A 24,372-nucleotide genomic window follows, 5' to 3' on the forward strand; every position below is an offset into this window, starting at 1 on the left:
TCATCAGAAACTAGCAAATGAAACAATGGTACAACTGGTCAAGGACGTGCTGCTGTGAACATTAGGTAAATCAGACAAACTAACTATTCAGAAGAGTGTTGGATGCCTGGTAAGTGATTAAGTTGTCTGGTTCTAGTAAAATCCATTACATTAGCATAAGCACTAAAGGAAACCCTAATAATGGAGTTGAATGATAACTGCTTTGGCTATTGTCAATAAACACACCTTAAATCTTCAGTAGGAGTACCAAACTGTCATCTCATCTAGCTAAAATATAGCATAAAGGAATTATAATGCTGTGCTTTAAAAAATAAACCGGAATGGGATTTTTTAAAACTAAGCTTTAGAGGAGAGCAGCAATATTCTAATAATGACATTCAAATTTTGTTTATAACTTGAAAGATGGCATGTTTTAAGAGATTCTCTATATTTAAGGATCTTAAAAAGAATCTTTAGTAGAATGGTGTTTTGGTCCTTCAATGGTTACAAATGAACTAACATTCTTTTAGGTAGCTGAGCACACATTTAGTTTACTGTTTAATAGAACCATGCCTTTATAATTGTGGGTAAAATTAAGAAGACATATAACCAGTCCTCAAAGATTTTCCTGACTGCTTAATCAGTTATGTGATTGTTCTCCAAAAGATATTGAGTAAACTCAGTGAAGCAAAGGTAGATATTTTGAATTCAATGCAATAATAGAAGATAAAGTATTACTAATTTGACATTAATGTGCAACCATGGAAAGAGAAGTTTTTATATTTGAATGTACAACATGGAGGGCATTAGGGTATGTTTTTGAAACTCTCACTGCAGTCAGACAGATAAATCAAGCAATTTACCAGATTGACTTTGTGTCATTTCTAGGCTTGGTGAAGTCACTGGTTTCAAAACAAGAGTTTGCAGTTCAGTGGGAGCTGGAAAAAGAGGATTTAAGTTAGCTGATGAGTATTTTTTTAAACTTAAGTGATGGGGAAATTGACCAATATTTATGTGAAAATGGCAGAAGTGAAACAGTTGTGACGAAGACTGAATGGGTCCACCAAGTCTGAAACTTTACTATCTAACCCTTCTCAGACTGAAATTGCTGACTCCTGATTTGAGGCACCCTCCTTGGAAAGAAATTATTCATTTCTTACTGAGCATCATTTGGAGTTCTCTTAGAAACCCAAGGCACAATGTTCATCTGTTAATTAAAGTAATGAATATTAATACTCATGGGTACCCAGCAAGGTCTCTACTTAGTAAAGAGCAAGGGCCACCAGTAAGCCATGGAGGAGCTCATCAGTGATATGGGAACTTGCAGTTTCCAGTGCACAACTTACTTTATTGACAATGGGGATACCTCATGGCTTAAAACCAGAGTAATAATAAGCACAGCACACTGATTTTATGGAAAGTAAGTTGCTCAGAGGGAGGTTATATCTCTTAATTATTGTAGCTTTATAGATCTAACCACCAAAGAGAGGAGCAATAAAATGACCTATGGATTTTTAAAGAGAATGACATGGCATAATGATATCTTCCAGTGGTTCTAAGGATGGTTGATAATTAACAGGTAAATGACACTGGAGTTTCCATGACTGGCTACAAAGTATGAAATTGTATCCTAACCACAATCTTACAAAGCATGAACAACATTGCATGATAGCAAATGGGTTTTAACCAGCAAGAAAAAAAAATTCACTGTCACAAAAATCATTATCCAATGTTGTTTCTGGAGACCCAGTACTATGAATATCAAGTTTAAAGCCCAGAGCAAGATGAACATGAGAAAATTTAACACCCACAAAATGCCTTAAATCTTCTTCAAAACATGAGTTTCAAATGACAAACATGTTTTTAAATCCTAGAACTAACAGAAGGCAAACAGTTGCTTTCAGAAAAGTTGGTCACAGTAGTCATAAGTTGTGGAAAATAGTCAAGAACTTTGACATTGGCTATGTATTTCTTAATTTTGTCCACATAAGAGATTCCTAGGTACATGGTTTTCTGGTTACAACTAATGTGGAAAATGGCTTTGGAAAGTTTCTTAGGTAGTATTATAAGAGTATAAATGGAAGCAGAGTCTTATATTTCTTGGAAGTTGAAAAATTTATCTGCCTATGTAACCAAGGGCACAACAACAGATCTTATGTTTCAATGCTAATATATGGCCATGAGTGAATAATGCTAATCCTGCCATCAACTCATCTTTAAAGAGAAGAACTTGATCCAAACCAAGTTACTTGTGGAATTACATATTTCCCCAAGCTATGCTAATATGGGAAGCTCTTTAGGGAGCAGCTGTTAACTGGACACAGTGCCTTAATTTATTAAAGAGCATGAGAACATCAGCTTCCTATTGCTAGTGTGACTTTGGGACCCATCCAGCACAGACTTCTAGCAGCCTTCAAAGCAGGCATTCCACATTTACCCGACTTGGACTCAGACATATCAGTACTTGCTGTGGTTTTAGGTCTGGGACGTGGACGGCGTGTCCGCTGTACTTTGTGAGCTGAAGGAAGAAATTTTATATTAATTTCATGCTGTTGGTTTTGAAAACAAAGATTGGGGTTAAACTACCTTTCCTTGACATTTGGGGCATGTTAGTTTTGGGGTTAATTTTTTTCTATTTTTTTAAATCACCATAGATTCTTAAGAAAGAAACCTAAAACATAAAATTAAGTCAATGAATGAAGAGAGCCATAGATCTCCAACCTCAAACAAAACTATAGCTAAAATCCAGGCAGCAGGACCTTAGGTTGACACTGAAAATTTTCAGCATTCCCAAGAATCCACTACACCATGACATTGCTATGTTTTGCTCGGTCTAGGTAAGACACTACTAGCTTAGTTTGAAATTCAGCTTTAGATGGAAATACTTGTTTAGACAAAAATATACTACAGATTCAAATAAGATAACAAGTAGAGCAATGTTCTAGGTCCAGGAACAGCTTTTAAAAGAGGTAACTTTAAGAACTTTTAATGTTCTCAAGAAACAGTAGTATATGAAGGATGTCGGATGGCAAGATTCTCTAATAAAGCAAATGACAATGAAATTAGGATGGTGGTGGAATGCAGGCGAAAACAAGCAAGAAAAAAATCATTCCAGAACACAGTGCCATTACCTAATGTTGTTGTTTCAGGAGCTTTGGTTCTAAGAGTGACAGGTTCAAGGGCTGTAGCAAGAACTAAACAGAGAGGAGTAAAATAAACCAAACACAAGTTAAATAGTCAATTTTAGGCCAATTTTGAGAATATCTTTAGCGTCAAAACTAACAGAAAAGAGATAACTGCTTTTTCCATATTTGGCTAACCTATGGCTAGGTGCCCACTATTTCATGACATGGACTTGCAAGATGACATGGTACACAACTAACTATAAGTCACTGTGCATGAGATGTTCTCTAGACATTTGACTGCCAGCTTCCTCACAATTGTGGACTTTTGCTGGTCAGGTTTTTATATGTTTACATGATAGATGCCTTTCTAACTACACTCAAGAAAGCTTTAGTAGTCTTCTTGAGCTTCTATGGAAACTGAGATGGCTACACACAGGTTTTTTTGTCTACTGTTTAAGTAACTTATATGATTAAAAGCTCATTGTTGGAAAATATGAAGACAAGCTGATGAAATATGCTCATCAAAATCTCAAAATGATCCTTGATTTAAAAAGACTGTTGAACCTGCTAGAAAAGGAGTTTCTATCATGGAAACTTAGTGTTTGAACATTCCAAGAACATGCATCTTTTAAGTTTGACAACTTACTAAAATCATCATTCCTTAAAACTATTGATCCAATGCATCACAAAGTTTCCAGTATACCCAAAAGCATTCCGAACAAAGAAGCATAATTTCACAATTGACAAGGGATACACAGCATAAATACGACAGATGGAGATTCACATGGAAACACACAGTCAGTCAGAACTGTATAAAAATGCACATGATCACCTGTCACGGTGTTGAGTAGTGAGTTACATGGCAGTTTGATGTCCTGAAGTTAGTTCATGCATGGTGCTCATAAATTCAATTAACGTGGCATAGAGCTGAGGATAATTTCAAGATAAAGACTGAAATGGAGTGACAACAGAGGATGATGATGGAATGGTTCTAGGATGCAGAAGAATTGATGATATGATGGATGGTATGACAGGAAAAGCACTGCTATTGGAAGGAAACACATTGTCATTACCCACAGTCGCAGGCTCTTCGGTTCTAAGAGCACTGGGTTCAAGATCTGTAGCAGCAACTAATTAAAGACAATGAAATAAATGTGAAAAGTCAGTAAGACAACAACACACCCTTCCTGGATAAGTGGAGAGCAAGTTTAAGAGACTGTCTGGAATTTAATTCTTGTTACTTGACCATTTGGTCACCTTGTACCCTGGTAAACATTTAAGAAGTACTCGGTTGCTGCCTATACTTTGGGCTAAATGTTTTAATAACATCAAGGAGATATTTCTCTGGGTATGTGGAGTACCTTACCCCAAAACTACTGTAGAGGAGCATCCTGGAAATTTTAGACATTTACCAAAGCTTCACAGATATAACTTCAGTGATCATGGGCTTGTGTATGGAAGCTTTAAGAAAATAACATTTCTCAATGTGCACAGATAGAGCAAACATTCTTTCTGTATGAGATACAGCCAAGGATATAGCAACTGAGGCACATGCATCCTTAGAAGCCATGTGTAGGGTTGGGCTGAGGTCTTCTTTATGACAAAGGTGCTCAACAAACCAGGACAGGAGACATCTCTTAAGAGTGGTACTGAGTGGAACAACTCTCTACTCTCCTCACGGAAAGAGTGTTCTAGGCAGATAGGAAGGCTGCTGATGTTTTTTTTGGGTCAGATCTAGACTTCTGAATCATTCCTTCAAGAACTTCCCTTAACTGCTCTTAGGGAATTTTCCCATCACAGCACTACCTATGACACTGTGAGATTTTGTCTTTAAGAGAAGAATGTGATTAAATCAGTAGTAACAAATAAGATATGTGGCAGAGGTGATACTTATGCAGAGAGCACAAGCAATTCAGCTGCCACATGGGTCCCTAATGTTCCCCCCTATACACATGAAAGGGGTGGAAGATGCAGATCACAAGGTGCCTTCAGCCACACAAGCTAACACTTCTACCACGGGCATTCCTCTTGACTTCCCCATAGCTGCTACAAGTACCCCTGTGACCAGAAACTCAATTTACCATGTTTAGTTAGAGGAGCCTCAGGAGATGGTGTGGTTTTAGGTTTGGGGCGTGGACGGCGGGTCTGTTTTGATGTTTTAGGAGCTGAGGAAAGAAAATCTTCCATTATTATAAAGTCTGTAGTTCAAATGCTATGGGGAGAAACGGTGCCAAATTTAGTAAAATTTATCAGATTTTCTCATATTGTAGGCAATTCAAATTTTCAACTTTTTAATTCAAAACTTTCACCCATACTGTAGATTGTTGTTTTCCTTTACAATCAAAGGCCTATTGGAAGAGGGGCCACATGTAAAATGTAGTGGCTAGTTCAAGAAGTGAAGAACAAAGAAATAGAACTTTTGTAGAATAAATGAGTTGAGGAGCCAGGAAGAGTAGCACACACCCTAATCTCAACACTTGGGAGGCTGAGACAGGAAGAGCATGAGTTCAAGGACAACCCCCTTGAGACACTTAGAACTACTCTCACACAAAAAATGCTGAGAATTACTGCTAAGACATGTGGTAGTAAAAGTGATCAGGAGTTCTTTGATAGTTTGTTAAAGTAAGACTATGCATATAATTAACTGAACTGTCAAAGAACAAATGTCACATGGTAAAAGTGAATGAATGGTTAAAGAAGAGAATTTCAGATATTTAAAGAAAGTTCTTGGTAGTATAGGGATTTTTAAAATTACGAAAACTGTGTTTGAAAGTCACATTCTCCAAAGCACACAAGATGACAAAAATTATTTCCCATGATTACAAGCCTGACAGATGACATGAGTTACATCAATGGTGGGTCTCATGAGAGCTGAGTTATTTGAAGAATGAAGTTCTTCCAGAATGAAGACTTTCGTAGAATGGCAAAGAGGGTGATGGTGTCACCACAGAAAGTAGAACGTGTGACTACGACTTTGATGTCTTGAGTTTGGCAATGACAAACGAGAGGACACAGCCAGGACCACAACATGTGTGATTTACCTTTTGTTGTCACCCAAGTCTGAGTTCTGAGTGTCACAGGTCCGTGTTCTGTTGTAGGAACTGAGCAAGGGCATTAAAATAAACCAAATGATTCCTTTAAATAATTGAAAAGTAAAATCTCTTCATTGTGAGTCTTCCTAGCATAATACAGTTTCTATAACAATGTGTCACCTTTAAAAACCATTAAACTGGAAAAGCAAGCAGTTGACTCCCTAAAAATCTGTCTTACCTAAGTCAGGCAACTGTTTTCTCATTCATCAATCTTAATATTAATACTATAATTAATCAACTATTCAATTAATCATCTAACAATTGTTCAATATTAATAATTATTAATTGATCAATAGAATAATTGGTATTATCAATAACTAAATATTGGTGATTAATAATCCAAAATGGACTGTGGAGGCATTACTTAGAGCTCATATTTGGAAAGAGAATAAGGTATCAGGATGCTGAATTGGTGGGGTTCCTTCATCACAGACAAAGGAGTATGCCGTTATGAGAAAGAAGAGGTTGCTGATGTCTGCAGACCAATTCTGTGCTGCCCTATCGCAATTCTAAGACTTTGACTATGCATGTCCTGAGACTGGCTGAGGCATGAAAGGATTTTCCTACCACCTCGAAGGGGGAACTCCACTATAGCAATATTCCAGAGACTCCTCTCACTATTCTCATTTATATCTCTTCCTTCTTGTTTTATTCCCCTCCTTTCTTATCAGCCATGCTCTAATGTGATTTCAAGACTCTACTCTTTTTTAATCTTTATTTCCTAGCTCCAAATACTTATATACTTAACAATTTTTATTTACACCCCCCAAATTAATAATTAAAATAATTAATCTTGTACTTGGAAGATTCTTCCTATGCCATCTTCAATTACACACACACACACACACACACACACACACACACACACACACACACACACACACACGTAAGGTTTCCACTGTGTCTTACAAACTTGAAAATCAAGATAATGTTTCCTACACCTGTTTCACTCAAAAGTGCTAGTAGGATTAGGGGAGATGTGGGGGCACTTTGTAAATGCTTTTTATTTGAACTGGATTCTAATTATCCTGAAGAAATTTTATTTTTAAGAGATAAAAGTTATATAATGCATGGCGATTGAGAAGACTGCACACGGGAAGCAGTGGGTATCCAGTGGCCCACAGACTTCCCTCACTCAGCCTTGTTTGCTTAACAGCAGTTTGGTGGAGCTACTTTGCCTCCCCCTGGCCCCCGACTTGCATCTTTGCTCCCATGGGCATACACTGGAGGTTCTCAGTCATTCAGATAACTTCCAAGGCCCTGCTAGGTCACACTGCTAAGGTTGTTTAAACTGGGTGGATATGCTTTACCTGGCTTGGACTCAGGTACTTCGGGTATTGTTATAGGCTTTTGTTCAGGACGTGGATGAGGTTTTCGTTGTGATGTTTTGGTAGCTAAAGGAAGAAATTATTGGATTACTATGTATTTTCATTATGAGTCAGGAAGCTATGGGAGGTGAAAAGATGATAAGCTTGTTGGTTCTCCCATATCCATCATCTAGTTTTTTTTAATTATAAATTCTATGAAGAAAAAAGTTACCATTTAATTATAGAAATAAAGGCCAGTAATTATCATCTAAGTTTCATAAGGTGGCATGGCTGGAACTAAAATGGGTAGGAAACATCCCTAAATTTGAATGGATGTGGACATTCCACTACTTATGATTTGTGATTTATAATTTAATCTTTCAAATCTTTGATATGTTCTCTATATAATTATCAAAAAACCCTTATTAAATAGAAACAAAACAACAAAATACTAAGCCAGCAGAAAAAGTGAAACATAAATGTTTCACAGGCCCTTTGGGCTCCAAGAAGTTGTTAATGGCTTCTCTGTGTAACTGAGACTTCTGGTATTTTTGAAACACAGCTGTAGCGAAGCCTCCTTAAAACAAAACACAATACAGGGCATACTTCAAATAAGCAATGTGGCAGATAAATGGCCCAAAGAAGTTTTATGTAGGACATTTTAAAGGCAGATAATTATAAAGTCTACATTTTATAATTGTCACAAAGAATGACCTAATTGCCACATGAAGATTAAACTCTTAGTGTGACATTAAGGAGAAGATCTTTTATAAAAATAACTTAGCAACATTACCTAGTGTTGTTACTGGGGCCTCAGGTCTAAGAGTAACAGGTTCCAGGACTACAGGAGGAATTGGTCAAAGACAACACAATAAGCCAAAGAGATTTCAAATGCATACTTAAATTAGAACATTTACATATAACATATATATGACTAGAATATCAATTGTCCCAAGGAAAAATATAATTAAAATTTTATACGAAAGAATATTGTTTAAGGGATTGCTAAACTTTTGTTGTGATGATTGCTGGGCTTAGCTGTTTAACTATCCTGAGAAGTTATGAAGTAAAGAAGTCAGGATGACATTCTACAATGTTTTTAACAAATGAATTCTAGTCTATATAGAAAATACTACAATGGAAAATATTTTAATGTATTTACTTAATATATTCTTAGAAAAGTAAGCTAAAAGCATAACATGAATTACTATGCTTGAGTAAACACTGACACAATAGAGGTTTGAAACATATCTAAAAAATAATTCACATGGCTTGTGTTATCTTGCCAATATGGAATTTGAGACTCCTACATGTTGTGGAACATTAGTTTAAGATGTGTTACATTTGTTTATGCTATGGAATATTTGTTTAATGATGCAAAGATGTGTTTCATTCTTTTATATTGCATTTACTTAACTCTGTAAACTTGTGTTACTTTGCCTGTCTAAAACACCTGACTGGTCTAATAAAGAGCTGAATGGTCAACAGCTAGGCAGGAGAGAGAAATAGGTGGGGCTGGCATTCAGAGAGACTAAATGGGAGGAGAAATGTAGGAAGGAGGGAGAAGCCAGAAAGGAGAAGGAGAGGAGGATACCAGGGGCCAGCCTCCCAGACAGCCATGGAGTACAAAGGAAAGAAAGATCCATAGAATAAAGAAAGGTAAAAAGCCCAGAGGCAGAATGTAGTTAGAGAGAGATGGGATAATTTAAGCTAGAAAAACTGTATAGAAACAAGCCAAGCTAAGGCCAGGGATTCATAAGTAAGAATAAGTTTTCATGTATTTATTTGGAAGCAGAGTGGCAGGCTCCCAAAGAGTTAAAAAAAAAAAAACAACTACATCTGCACAAACCATAAAAGAGTAGCATAAAAGGCAGCTACTAGCCTAACATCCAATGTAGCATCTGTCTTCCCTGTAAGCATAAAAGGTGGAAATCAAAGAGTCTGTGTATGATACTGTGTCTCTGTATCTTAAGTTCTGAATCAATTCTCAATATCCCCCTCTACTAGACCCTTGCAAATGCAGTCCATCTGGACTCTACTATATTTCTGGGTGACCTGCATATATGTCTGGTCCCTCTATTTTCTCTTTTCTCCACTGATCAAAAAATCCTGTAGTGTACCCAGGATCTAAACCCAGACAATCTTAATTGTTTCTTTTTCTAGATTCTAGATCATTACTTTGTGGGTATATTTTACTTCATGGCCTCTGTTTTGTTGTATAAGAAGTTAAAAAACATCTTCTGTGCTGGGTCTATTATTTAGGATTGCAAATGTGAGTCTGGGGATATGTAAAGGGCTCAGCATTTGTTGACTTGACTAAATACACTGGGTTTGCTAGTGTGGTTTCACTATTAAGATTTGAAAAGAGCCGGGCGTTGGTGGTGCATGCCTTTAATTCCAGCACTCGGGAGGCAGAGGCAGGCGGATCCCTGTGAGTTTGAGACCAGCCTGGTCTACAAGAGCTAGTTTTAGGACAGCCTCCAAAGCCACAGAGAAACCCTGTCTCAAAAAGCCAAAAAGAAAAAAGAAAAAGATTTGAAAAGAAATGCATAATGTAAAATCTGTGCTGAATACAAAGTGGAATTAAAGGGTCTAATGTAGAAGGAGTAAGGTATTCTAGCTCCTACTGGGTCTCACCTACCCATACTTCCCTTAAAACACCCACAAAGAAGTTACTGGTACTGCCTCCTATTCTCACACTCAGGGGGTGTAAGAGCTGCTGGCCTACCATCAGCATCTCTTTGAGTCTGTGATGGGACAGACCATGGGGGCTCACCCAGAAGCCATCTAACTCCCAATTTACCAGGTTTTGTCTGAGGTGCTTGAGGGCTCATTGTGGATTTAGGTCTGGGTCGTGGACGGCGGGTTCTCTGTGACAATTTGCTAGCTGAAGAAAGAAAAGCCTCAAGTTACTTTGGATCTTACAGCTCTGGGTACCAGAGACCCTTCCACAGCTCTCAGACCTCCTAAAGGTGCAGGAGATTGTTTCTGTAGTCTGACTTTTCCACCTTTTTAAAACAAGAATGCTCTTTTTTTGTCATTGATGGTGATTTGATGTAAATTCCTGTTCACATTGAGGTGCTCACTCTAGGCAAGATTAATACTCATTGGGAAACAGTCATAGAGTCCAACTTTGGGGAAAAGGATTGGGAAGGAGTCATTTAATGAAGGGTCAGGGAGATCTGGATCATATTAAGATGGAGGCCTGTAATATAACTTTTCAGACAGGTCATCTCCAACTTGTCAAATTAATAGTAAGGTGCAGCATTACTTAAATAATCATTACTTATGTACATCATGTATCTATCGGTACTTAAATTACATCACCAAAGAGACAAACATACTGTCCAATAGTTTTCACAAAGAGATCTAGAAACTTGGATGTGCCAAGGGTAATAAGAGTAGCTGCTATTGATGGGCACCCAAACCACTATGGTAAAAACTTGGCTGTAATATAGAACACTGTGCCATGAAGCACAGGGCAACACAGCACTTTCAAGGGTTCCACATGGCTGATAATGTTTGAACTAAGTTCATTCTTAGCTCTCATAAGCACAACAGGAAGTGTGTCTATAAGATGCTCTCAACTCTGCAGCAGATGGCAGAAGAGGAGAAATGCTCTCTCAGATGGGTGGAAAGGTAACCATGGGGATGGAGACTTAGCAGACTATACAATGAGCAACAGAAGCACATGGCAATTAAGGTTGTTACCTAGTGTTGTTCCAGGGGCCTCAGTTCTAAAAGCAACAGGCATTTCAAGGTCTGTAACAGGTTCAAGGTCTGTAATAGGAACTGAATTAACAAATATGAGCTTTTAAAAAACATGTATAAGCAGACACAACATCTACTTCAAAATGAGTCTGCCAGCCTAACACTGAATCTAGAATAAGTGTGTGTGTGTGTGTACATACATACATTACTTTTCTGGCTGAAGAATATTATGGACTGAATTGTGTCCTCACAATTCATACACTGAAGGGTAAGTCCAAGTGAGATATATTTGAAGACACAATGCTTAAAGATGTAATTAAGGAAGCATGAGGTCAGCTCTCCAATGTGTTGAGTATCTGTATTAGAAGAGACAGTAGGTGTGCATATACATGGAGAAAAGGCCATGTGAGACATAGCAAGGAAGCCGGGGCAAGGCCTCAGAGGAAACCAGACCTGGAAGCACCTTGGTCTTTGACTTGCAGCCTCCAGAACTGTAAGAATAGATCCCCGTTGATTAAGTGCCCACTGTGTAACTATGTGGAATGGCTGTCCTAGTAAATAAAATTCATGACAAATACCAATGTTTTGTTCAGACTAGCCAAACTGTAGGTAACACCCATCTCCCAGACAGGCATCATCTTTGCTCTCATTCTACAGTCCTTCAGCAAGCAATTCCTTATGTAACAATGCTTATCTAACTCTAACAGGGAAAATGCCAGGACATTTTTACCCATGCCATTACATATGCTTCTAATGTTTTTGTAAAAAATATATAGAAAGATAACTTGTAATTTTTTTGAACATTAAAAAGAAAATAAGTACCAGGTTTATGAAAATATGATTGCATAAACAGTTCTGAAGTTAAGAAATCCACAAGTAGCCATTCCAAAAAATAGCTTCTCATGATTTCATTAGCCTCCAGACTGAGAAATAAAACAACTTTCAAACAACTCCTAGTTAAAAGAAGGACTCTATAGGTCTCTTCCAATTGTAAAGGTCTTGCCAACTGTTAGTGTCTAACAGGCTTTTAGAGTCCCCTCTCTAGGAGGAACCCATAACAAGGTGGTATTTGCAGCCATTGCTTGGTTCTCAGGCTCTTTGAACCAAGAACTCATTCGTTGGTTTTGTAGGATACCCAGTGCATCTAGACTTGGGTAGCTTTAAGTTTGTGTTCTTTCTGACATTTTTGGAGCTAAAAAGAGGTATAATTGAGTTATTTGAAAGTTACAGTTCAGCATATTACAAAATTTTTAAAAACCTTTAGTTGAGAAAATTTTCTTGAGTTTCAGGCAATATATGAAAGCTATACCCCATACTACATTACAGCACCTGTTGTTACTAAAAGTAACTTTGGGGGGAAATACTGGCATATCAATTGAAATTATAAGCTCAGAAAGTCAACATTAGTATTTTTTTAATTCTTCTAGAACTATCTGATTGAACTAAAATGGCTGAGACTCATTAAGACTACTGTGGAGAGGGAGAGGACTTCAATTCTTCTGAAGGATGGAGTTTACTATTTAAAGACATTAACCTGATATTACATGCTATTCAATCTACTAAATCACATTGCTCACGTATTAACAGAAAAAAGAAATTTCCCTGCTGTAGCTTGATTTGCACAAATCACAGAGATACCTCAAAGATACATGAAACTGGCCTTAACCAAGAATTTGCTTAAACCAAAACTTTAAAGCAACATGTAAATATTATAAAGCAAGTTTTGAGGCAGACCAAACACCCAAACTAGACCCATGCCACGGCTTCCTATGTATCCAACAATCAAGAGGTAAGTACTTCTAAACCTGTTCAACTCAAAATGAAGAATGTAACTGGGGTACAACATGGGATGAATCTGACAATGAATAGAGAAAGCATTTGCTGAGAGTGGGGAATATCATTACCTATTGTGGCCACTGGAGTAACTGGCTCAAAGACTGGAGTAGAAACTAGCCAAAAATAAGAAAAACAAAATAAGCAAAAAGTCTATTCCAAACATTAAAACATAAAACCCTATAATATTTGTCCAAAAAGAATTCTAGCAGGATAGAAAAATGTCTGACGTACTAAGCCATGTGGCTAACTCTCTGAACTAAAACAATATAGTATCTCTGCTCTTAGATGCCAACTCATCTCTTAAGAATGGAACCAAAACCTTTGTAGATGTGGCCTACAAAGTTTATATAAAGTGCCTTCAAGTTTTCCTTATTTTCTAATGATCTGCACTTACTTAATGTACCTAAATAGATAGCTATTGTTTGAATGTGACTTGTGTCCTCTGAGGCCCAATCCATAAATATTGTTACATTTGGATGGTAGGCTCTAGTGAAAGATCTTAGGTCATTGAGGGCATGAGACAGCTTGTACAACCCCTTGGTAGTACTGTGTGACCATTTGAGCTTTCCTGTGGTGATATGTTGTTTATGATCTAACAAATAAAGCTTGCCTGAAGATCAGAAAAGCAAAGCAGGCAACCACTAGAGGGTTCTGACCTCTACCAAGGCTCAGACCAAAGGAGCGATCCTGTCCTCAGCAGGACTGCAGACTGACTTACCTGTCTTCTTCCACCTTATAATCCTCTCTAGTGCTGGGATCAAAGGCATGTGCCCCCATGGCCCAGATTCTATGGCTAACTAGTGTGGCTGCTGGGATTAAAGGTGTGTGCCACCACTTGCCTGGCTTCTATGGCTGACTAGTGTGGCTAACTTTGCACTCTGATCTTCAGGCAAGCTTTGTTAGTTCATAAACTAACATACTCTCCAGAGTGGATAAATATAAAAGAAAAAATCGGGCTCCTCTAATCATCTCTGCTCCTGGATTGAAATATGATCACTTTCTAGATCATGTACATGCATCCACCATAGCAACAAGCCATGAGGTGATACAAGCAGGGAACAGCCATTATCACAGAGCCGGTGATGTGCCTCTGAAATACGAATGCTCACGTACTTGAAAACTAGACAAACCTGCCCTTTGTAAGTAGCCTGTGCTAGCCATTCTGTTCTAGTTACCAAGGCTGACTAACATCTAGACCAAATACACCTTACCGAGAAGATGTCCAACTTGTGTACATAAGAGAATATTACAAGGGACAGCCGCTCTGTCTGTGGCATAGCAAGGCAGCCTTGTCCAACACTCAAAGTGTGGCAATAAATCATTTCTCTGGTGTACTCTAAGCTCCAAAGTTCAACATTTAGAACTTTTCAACTTTTCCTATAGGGTATTACTTGCAGGGGCCTCATTAAAACCATCCAATTCCTGGAAGCCTTATCTTTTTCATAAGAGGAAATTTGCTTCCTCTCGCTGGCTGTCAAGCATTCTCTGCTCTTTGGAACTTCCCATGAACCTCCCCTGTAAGAATTACTTTTGTATTTATAAGCAGTTGGGGGGAAACAAACAACAAAAACATGCTGCAGAGACCATATGCTCTACAAAGCCTGAAGTATCTATTCCCCAGCACCATATAGAAAGTTCTTATTGTTGTCTGACCTGAATGCCTACTGTGACTCAGGACTTGGCATTAACTGATAAATCACCCACAAAGATACAAACATATACTCATTCTGTTGTCGTTCCATGAATATACATATTTACCATGAACACTTGAGAATGACCAGCATTGTCAGAAAAACAACCATTGTACAGACAATCCTAGCACACAGAACATGAGGACGTTAGTCATGAAATTATCTCCCCTTATTCCCCATCTGAGCTACTGGCCCTCAGTTGTCATTACACTTTCTGCAAGGCCAGCTTGGATATGCTGCCAGAATTCTTAACACAGGCCCTACACATTTACCCGGTTCTGTCTGAGGTGCTGCTGGACGCCTTGTAGTTTTAGGTTTGGGGTGTGGATGGCTTGGTTGTTGAGGCAGTTTGGGAGCTGAAGAAGAAAATCTCGGGTTAATATGATATTTTAGATTTTAGAAATGTTGGCTAGGAATACATTTCTTATGATTTCTTGAGCTTCAAGAAATTTCCCTTTTGAGTTTTGTAAAATTAGTCCCTGTTTTGGTATTGTGCTTTCTTATGACACTTGCATTTCTTCAAGAAACAAAATTCATGGATAAATATGAATCTATATATCAAGAATATTTCCTGTAACTTCTTGTAAGAGTTCCTGGCTGAAGAAATGTTTCAAAACCTTGCAGAATTATTGTGTGCAGAGGGGTGGTGTGGGTGGTTTCATGCTAATGAAAGTCCTAATAATTTCAATTGACCATCCTGGAGTATGTTTTTCTTTTTTCATCCTCATCAAATCAAAGTTTTATCATTCCCTAAAATGGCAAAACCAAACAAAAGCTTGAAAATGGTTAAAATGCAGAAATTCAAAACTTAAAATCTATCACATTACAAGAATGGCACAGATTAACTAAGCCTAGATGATGCATAGATTCCGCTACATGTACAGAGATGGATACCCCATAACAAAAAAAAAATGTGCACGTGATTAACATGACACATGAAGATAGAAATCTAAGGTGTGACAGTGAGCCTACATCTGTATATGTGTGTATTCTTTTTAAATACATTGGCTCTCCTAAAAACAAGCCATCATAAAAACAAGGCATCCTTTTACCACTCAAACATGTTAAACAGTCGAAGCACCCAACTATGCAGAAGTGTTGAAGTCCCAGAAGCAGTGGTGATCAAGGTGGCAAAATAAGTAAGACATGCAGATGGGGAAGGACACGGTATGCCATTACCTAAAGTCATCCCTGGAGCCTCAGTTCTAATAACTGGTTCAAGGGTTGTAGCAGGAACTGATGAAAAGAAGACAAGACATCAAAGAGACCTCATGAATGCAAGGGATGTTAGAAAATTCATCCTACCAGTAAAAAAGGTTTCTTTGGAGGCAACCTTATTTTTTTTTTTAATATTCTTAGCTGGAGAAAATGAATAATGTTTTTTTTTCTTTGAATACTTCTCCAAAAAATCACTACGGACTCATTTGATACAGAGGTTAGTCAAAGCTTTTGGATTCTGTTGAGCATCTCCTTGAGATCAACTCTGGAATACCACTGCTGGTAATTATCCCATTTTAACTAACATGAGAACCTATATAGAAAATCTGACTCATCATCAGAAAAAGATGGGGAAGACACCCAGAACTTTTATAAAAGGCAAAATCAGAAAACACATCAATGATAAACAGTAATCAGGGCCAGGTGCCATGAGCAGTTTAGATAAGTATGAACATGAAGCAGTTGACAGACTCTGTGGTGATTTCCAGTGATTCTGTCCCTGTGACTAACACTTTCTGTCACTACAGCTCTAAAGTTTGTATTTATATTGTCCCTGGAGTATGTGCTAGACCCATGACCTGCTGGCAGCTGACAGAGAGAAACAGGGACATAGGGTGAGAAGGAAGAAAAGGTAGAAAGTGTTGAGGTCGCAGTAAGGTTTGTCTATGATCGGTGTTCATGGCTATAAGGAAACTGAAACCACACCCATTAAGAGGTGAAGTCCTTGGAGAATATACTGTTTCTCAACAAGATGAAGAACCACTTCTTAGTTTCTGTCATCATTGGGTTGGTTTATCTTTAGTTCTATGAATAGAAAGAGCATGATCTTGGGCAGAAGGGAGAACCAATAAATCCCATAGGATCAACTTGAAGGTTTCAGTTCCCCCGACATACTATCTCTTTAATTCATTCCGAGAGCCAGCCTCTGTAACCGATTCTGTGAGAGAACTGGCAGGAGAGCACCAATATGTTATCCTCTGTCTGGAAGTCAAGTTGGGCTTGCTCTCCATGTGTAAGTCTTTGTTCCTTCATCCTTCCAACCTTCAAATCCTTCGCCAATTTCTTACTAATTATCTTGGATTTTTTAAATCTAAATGTTTATAGAGCTCATAATATGTAGCATTTGGGTTGCTCAAATTATTTTACGTTTGCATGGACATTTACCTCACATTACTTTCTGTTCATGTGGGACAGGTTTTCTTTGCTGCTGTGTTAAATAAGACTATACCTGATACTTCAGAGCCAAGGACTGACACAGCTTAAGAGAGTGAATGCAAGCTTAATTAATGCAGTAGCTTTGATCAGCTTGTTGTGGCTCAATACTATACCAAACAGTCTCATCTTTAAGATGCAAATATAATCAGAAAGAAAAATGTACATAGCAGTTATGGAGAGACAATATTCTTAAGAAAGATGCTTATGCATAGGTATGTCATGTTCTTGCAAACAAGGAGTTTTTACCCTGAAGAGATATATGTAGGATACCTTCTAATAGAGACTAAATCACAAACCACATATTTACCCAATACAGTCTGAGGTACTTCTGGATGGGGTGTGGTTTTAGGTTTGGGACGAGGGCGGCGGGCTTTTTTTGTTGTTGAAGCTGATGGGAGAGAACTTAGAATTAGCATGGTGTTGAATCCAAAGCTATACCTAGGATGATGTATCCCGTCAAGCTTAAAAAAATAAAATAAACCATAACAATTTGAGCTAAGGGTTTGAAATTTTTCCTCTAGTACATTAACATATTTCTTTAATAATTGAGAATCCTCCAGAGATAAAAATATGAGATATAATACATTTCAGAAATGTAAGTTAGGAGCCATCACTATTTCCTTGAACACATCTAACCCAAGATTGCTTATAAATCCACATTCAACTCTAGTGGTGTGAATTTTGAACCAACTCCACAGTGATGCTTTTAAATTAATATGGCTGTGCCTGGGGAAGTTCCATACTTGGTGATTTACCAGAGTAAGTATTGTAAAAGTCACTGAAATATCAACAGAGCCAAAACAGTAACACAGAACTTGAAATATGGAAAGCAAACTTCTCAGACAACTCTCACCATGCCATCACTGCTGTTGCATTAGAGGCCTCCCTTAGGAGGGCCAGGTGTCATGACTGATTAAAGACTCAGACTGACAGGACACAGGTTCAAGTCAGGGCATGGATCAGATAGCTAGCCTGAATTAAGCCAAGGTACTTTCTGTTAAATGATAAAACTTGCAATATTTTGAGATCAGTCCTGTGACTGGATGAAACAGGGAATGTCACCATAATCTCCTCAGCAACCACAGCGATGCTCAACACATGGCGATGCCCACCAACAAACAGACAAACCCTCTCACAGAAGGATATAAAGAATCATTACCTAAAGATGGCTCAGGAGTGATAGGTCCCAAGTCTGCTGTGAGAAATGACCAAAAGCAATTTAAAACAAGGAAATGTGAAACTCATCAGAAAACCCATCAAATTCTCCTGAATATGGGTTTGACCAAGTCTAGCATTGGTTCTATAGTCAAAAACAACAACAGCAAAAACAAAAACAAAAACAAAAAGAAACCTGTAAAGCTTCTACATAAGGGACCACAGATGTTCGTACAACATAACCCTATCCTTAGCATTTCTGTAGAAGTAATGGTGATTTTGCTTGCTTTTCTACAGTTAGCTACAGGTTTTGATTGCTTTTACATTAGCACATAATGTGGTAGGGAACTCTGCTTAGAAAAATGTTATGCATATAATAATATTGTATTTAACAATTATAAGATAGTAACATGAAAGCATAATTTGTAAGACTATGTATTCAAAGACAAATACTGGAATTATGATAAATATAATTGCTGCTATATTTAATTAGACACAGTGAAGAATAACCAAAATAGACAAAACTTGATTTTGTTGAGTCTGCTTTGGGAAAAGTTGAAGACCTATGTGTGAGCAAAGGCAAGCAAAGAGGTAGACCTGGAGGGTTATTAGTCCACAGAACTTGTTACTCCATCTCTTCATTATACAGAAAGACTTGACTTGGCTATGAAGGGTAGCAGGACATGCTAATGGGCTCAAAGCAATCACTGAAATTGGGTTTCTGTGATCTTCTTTGTGGACTTTCCAAAAATGATATCATGGTTCAACTAAAACAATATTGCCCTTCTCAGTCAGGCTACACTTCTAGTTCTTATCTTTCTATTGTTACTCCCATACATGGCTCCTTTCTCTGTTTTAGGAGTCAGGTCCATTCTTTCTGGAAAATCTATAAAGGCTAAAAATCTCAGGTCCACATTAAACATAATTTTTACTTAAGAATGAATTATATGTCTAACAGTTGGCGAAACAGTAACTGCCTGATACAGCTCCTTTTTTTTTTCTATTTATGATGTCTGAATATGAGTTGCTTCTTTGTCCAACTAAGTCACCTGCTACCTCTAATGCATAGCCCACATATAGAATGTGACATTTAATAAAATATGTTACTCTTCAATCAAATATACTATGTATACATTTTTCCCATTTATAATCAAAGAGCAAAGTGTAATTAAATGTCAGTGAAAAAAGGAAACATAAAATTCTCAGGTGTCCAAGAATTCCTCATGAAAGCGGCATAAAGAAGTCATAAGGTTTGGTCAGAGCACCACGCTGGTATCAGCTGCTTCCTATGACTTAAGCCTTCAACCCTTAACGGCAGTGGGACTATCATTTCTGTCACATCTGATGAAGAGCCACAGGAGCCAAGAACCACATTTACCTGGTTTAGTCTGAGGTATCTTTGGGCTTGGGGTGGCTTTATCTTTAGGAGGACGTGGGCGGCGAGATCTTGGTCGTGATGGTTTGGGGGCTGGAGAAAGCAAAGTGGTTATTGTGGTTTAATGACTTCAGAATTAAAGAAAGACAAACACGTGAATGTAAGGTTTCTGAAACCTTCTTAGACTCTTGAGTTTGGAGAACCAAGTTTCTCTTTGATTTGGAATTCTTTCTTGCTAATATGTACATAAAACATTTTTGGTCTGCTGACAGTTGAGATAGACTGCATGACATTGTTTTTATTATTCTGAAACTTTTATTGTTAGTTGCTAGCATCAAAGAGGTTGCAGACCCAAAGGGAGCTGGAAACATGGCATGCTGGTATCACATCAGGGAGACCCTGGCTAACCTACTTCTGATAATTGTCCTTAGACCTGGCTTAGGGATATAAGCCATTAAAATTAGTGTTGCTATATGTATGCTACACTTTCTAAAATCACTTGCATACAACCAAAGTCTTCATATCTTCAAAAAACGAGTGACTTAAGAATGATAGCTTAAGGGGTAGGCACTCTGATGTATATCAGAGATTTATTTTTAATGTAGACTATTACTGAGTACTGAATAGACTCATGGGTTCTAGGAAGCATTTGCAAAGATAATGGGGGTAGGGGTAGCTAAGGAGCTGAACAGTGGTTTATAACATCCTTTAAGTACTCTTGATATGTTTTAAATGAGAAATACAGTTAATGACAAGAAGTTTGTGTGAAAGAAAAATCCTCTTGACCCAGGTAGAAACGGATCTGACAATAAGCAGAGAATGTGCATAAAGACGAAAAAGTCATTACCTAACGTTGTCACTGGAGCCTTGGTTCTCATAATTACAGGTTCAATGTCTGTGGTAGCAACTGACCAAAAGCAATACATGACAGAAATTAAGAAATGTACAAAGTGGTTTATCTCAAATGTGAAACATTATAAGCCAGTTTTTTTTTTCCTTAAAGGACTAAGAGATAGCTTGAGTGACCATGGCCCAGAAACACAAATTTAGGTTACCCCAAATTTCACATTCCAATGTGGAAACAGTTACCTGAAGTTTTATAGTTTTAAAGAACAAAGAAAGTCATAAATCAAGGCAAATATAAAATATATTGGCGGGCACATCAGAGAGTTGGGCACAGCAAGATGGGGGAAGCTATTCTGTAGGCCCAAGATGACATTCTTAATTTTCAGATTAGTGGAAGCTAGTGGCCTGCTAAGCTAGTAGACTTCAAAATTTTTTCTACATATTAAGTTACAAGATGTTAGTTCTGACACAGAAGTGGGAAAGGAATGTAAGAGTTATGTTTTAAAGCATTTATGAAGTCTGAAAGACTATTACTGCCAGTAGCTGGCCAGGTTCTATGCCCACCTCTCTCTCTCTCTCTCTCTCTCTCTTCTCTCTCTCTCTCTCTCTCTCTCTCTCTCTCTCACACACACACACACACACACACACACACACACACACACACACCCTTTTCACCTAGAATGGCTATAAAGTTACTGGAAAGTATTTCCCTCTGTTTGACTGTCTGCTTCTACCTATAATGACACTCTGGCTCTATAGGTGTATGTTGTATTATACTAAACTAATCTGAAACTGGCTATAGAGGCTTCTGTTGTATCTCAAAGACATGAACCATCATTATTTTGGTGGAGGAGTGGTGGTTGTGAGAATAGGAAAAGTATTGCCAACTGTCTTGTTTCCTGAAGATCTATAGCAATTGCAAATGCCTGCCTTCTCTTCATAGCATAAGTGGTGCTTATTATGTTTCTGTATTTACTTATCTCAAATGGATAATGTGCATGTAATTATCCAGTGTATGGCTAGATATGGGGGATTGGGGAGATTGCTCAGCAATGGATCACTTGTGTAGCATGAATAAGATCCTAGCTTCAATTCATAGAAACTACGCCCCCACTGAAAGAATAAAGATAATTCAGAATAAAAAGGAAATAATGCAGCTTTTTAATCTCAATATACATTATTCCTATAAATGGAATAATTCATAGATCAGAAATGAAAAATTACAACTCACATTAAGTTAGTATCACCTTAAATTTTTTTCATTAAATCTAGGAGTTTTCATGTAAGATTAAAATTTCTCATTATCTACTGTCCTCTAAGCCTTAGTTTAGAGACCAACTTTCCCAGATGATTCAGTGAACCAAGCATGAAGCTAAATTAAAAGGCATCAGAGAGTAGTGTCCAAGCTAATGACATACAGAGATGGAAAGAAGCTGGGACAAGATGAGGAAGATATTGTTAGAACTTCTTTTCACAAAATGAATTCTCAACAGGAAGGTCCACTTGCATTTGAATAGTATGGAATAAAGGAGAAAGGGTCATTATCAGAAATGATGGCTCATCATCATAAGCTCCAGTCAGCTCTCTTTTGTGTACACGCACACGCACGCGCACACGCACACGCACGCGCACGCGCACACGCACACGCACGCAAGTGCAGGAAGTCCCTGCTTTGAAAGACTGATGAACAGAGTCCTCTGGCTTCTGGCAGTATCAGGTGCTGCAAGCAATCTGACTCTGAGGTCAAAGGAAGTGTGACATTCAGGTACTATTAGCTGAGCAGACTCCCTGATATGGTGTTAGAATGGCCTCCACCAAAAATAACAAGTGCATTTTAGAAACAAATAGGGAAAGTCTGAATGATGATTAACCTGGAAGTACAGGTGATGAGATAGATGGGAGGAGAAATCTCCAGGAAATGTCAGTTTAGGAAGCATTTATTACCTATGGCTAAGGAAGGGGCTTCAGTTCCAAATGCAGCAGGCTCATAGGCTGGATCATTACACATAAGACACAGATAAAGAAAAAAAACAACCTTAAGTACTCATAATATTTAATTCAGCGACACTAACCACAGTTTCTTCTAGGTTGATGTAGATTGATTACGTGATGGACTAATTTATAATGAGATCTCTTAGTTTTATACTAATTGCAATCAGGAGAAATTTTCAGTTGTAAAAAGAATTTTCAAAATTGTTATGTAAATTTTTTAATATGGTAGAAAACCACACAGTTAACAATTACTATTTAAATACCAACAGGTTAGTTCAGAGGAAGCCAATCCCTATTGGTTGTACCCATGAAAGAGGAACACACGTCTCCTCCTGTGTGTACGTCCTATAAATAGCTAGCAAAGTCACTGTAAATTGTCCCAGGTACAGAAAAATCTAACTTCTAATCATTGTAAACTCAGAAAGGCATAAAATGCTTTTTTAAATCATGGGGTTTATATGACTATCAGGTATAAAATGTTCCCATTTCTTACACCTAGTGTGAGTACTTTCAGAAGATAAAGAACAAAATTATGATACTTGGCTGTGATTAGTCTAATATATAAACCCTTTCAACATCATTTCCATTGACAAAGTGTGTTAAGCTATACAATGGGAATTGTGATTACCGGATTTAGTTGTTGGCATGTCAGGTGTGACTTTGGGCTTAGGAACCATTTGCTTTGGTGGTTTTAAATCTGAAGAAGAAAAGGTATCATAGTTAGTGTCACAGCTAAGCTGTTGGTGTGGAAATCAATGTTACTTGTTTATTCCTTTCCCATATACATGCTAAGGCAATGAAAGTGTTGATTACCAGGCTGGATTTGGGGTACCTCTGGCCTGCGAGTTGATTTGGGTATTTGGGATGGTTTGGGAACTAAAAGAAAAGGCATTAGAATTAGCATAATGCTTATGGTTGTGACTGTCAAAATTAAGGATGTATAAGATGAGAAACACTCTGTGAAGACTCAACGCAAATATAAAAATAGTTCCAGAATGGTGGAAATGCCCATTTTAGCCATTCACTTGCACCATTAGCTTTCCATGAAAGAACAATCTTTTTTTAAGATTTATTTACTTATTATGCACACAGTGTTCTGCTGGCATGTATGCCTGAACACAAGAAGAGGGCACCAGATCTCATTCTAGATGGTTGTGAGCCACCATGTGGTTGCTGGGAATTGAACTCAGGATCTCTAGAAGAGTAACCAGTGCTCCTAATCTCTGAGCCATCTCTCCAGCCCCATGGAAGAACAATTTTGAGGAAATGCTTAAAGTATCTTTGAGCAAAGGTGGCATCATAAGACTTCCTTCTTAAATACATCATTTAAGAAGACTAAGTATAGCAGTTTTACTGCTTTGCTGGCAACTTTCTTTCTAGCATGAAGCAGTAAGAGAGAGAGTTACTTAGGAAAAAATCTGAAAAATTACCCCAAAACATCTGCTATTAACATAAGAAATAATGACACAAGGCTACTGATGTGGGGAATTTCTTAAAATGAGCAGAGACAAACTGATTTCTGAGAAGTTACAATGAAACAATTATAGGCATGGCATTACCACTAAAATAATAAAAACCATCTTGGAACTTTTAATATTCTCAAGTTGCAAACACAACTACCAATTTTATACTGGACCCTGGATCATCATCAGTCTATATTATACAGACATACTAAAGTCATTCTCCAATATGAATGTATAGCTTTTCAGAGTATTTCAGGCTCGATGAATAAAACAATGAAATCTTAGCCACAAAACTGGAAAAATGCCGTTTGTTTAGTCCAGGGTGACCACAGACATTGGTGAGGAAGAACAGATGGCTCTCTGAACA

General features: G+C 37.7%; 1 protein-coding gene across 2 annotated transcripts in view; it reads right to left on the reverse strand.

Moving 5' to 3' along the window:
* Nucleotides 1-24,372, reverse strand: part of Abi3bp (ABI family member 3 binding protein) — a 202,736-nt gene that overhangs the window by 49,420 nt on the left and 128,944 nt on the right. The window contains exon 19 of one of the 2 annotated variants that reach the window (XM_035444460.1): nucleotides 19,708-19,743. In XM_035444460.1, coding sequence (XP_035300351.1) covers nucleotides 19,708-19,743 — 36 coding nt within the window. Of the gene's footprint in view, nucleotides 1-19,707; nucleotides 19,744-23,355; nucleotides 23,419-24,372 lie in introns of both variants that reach the window. The other variant, XM_035444459.1, reaches the window with a different exon arrangement.

This window comes from Cricetulus griseus, chromosome 4 (genome assembly GCF_003668045.3).
Source record: "Cricetulus griseus strain 17A/GY chromosome 4, alternate assembly CriGri-PICRH-1.0, whole genome shotgun sequence".
Taxonomy (NCBI): Eukaryota; Metazoa; Chordata; class Mammalia; order Rodentia; family Cricetidae; genus Cricetulus; species Cricetulus griseus.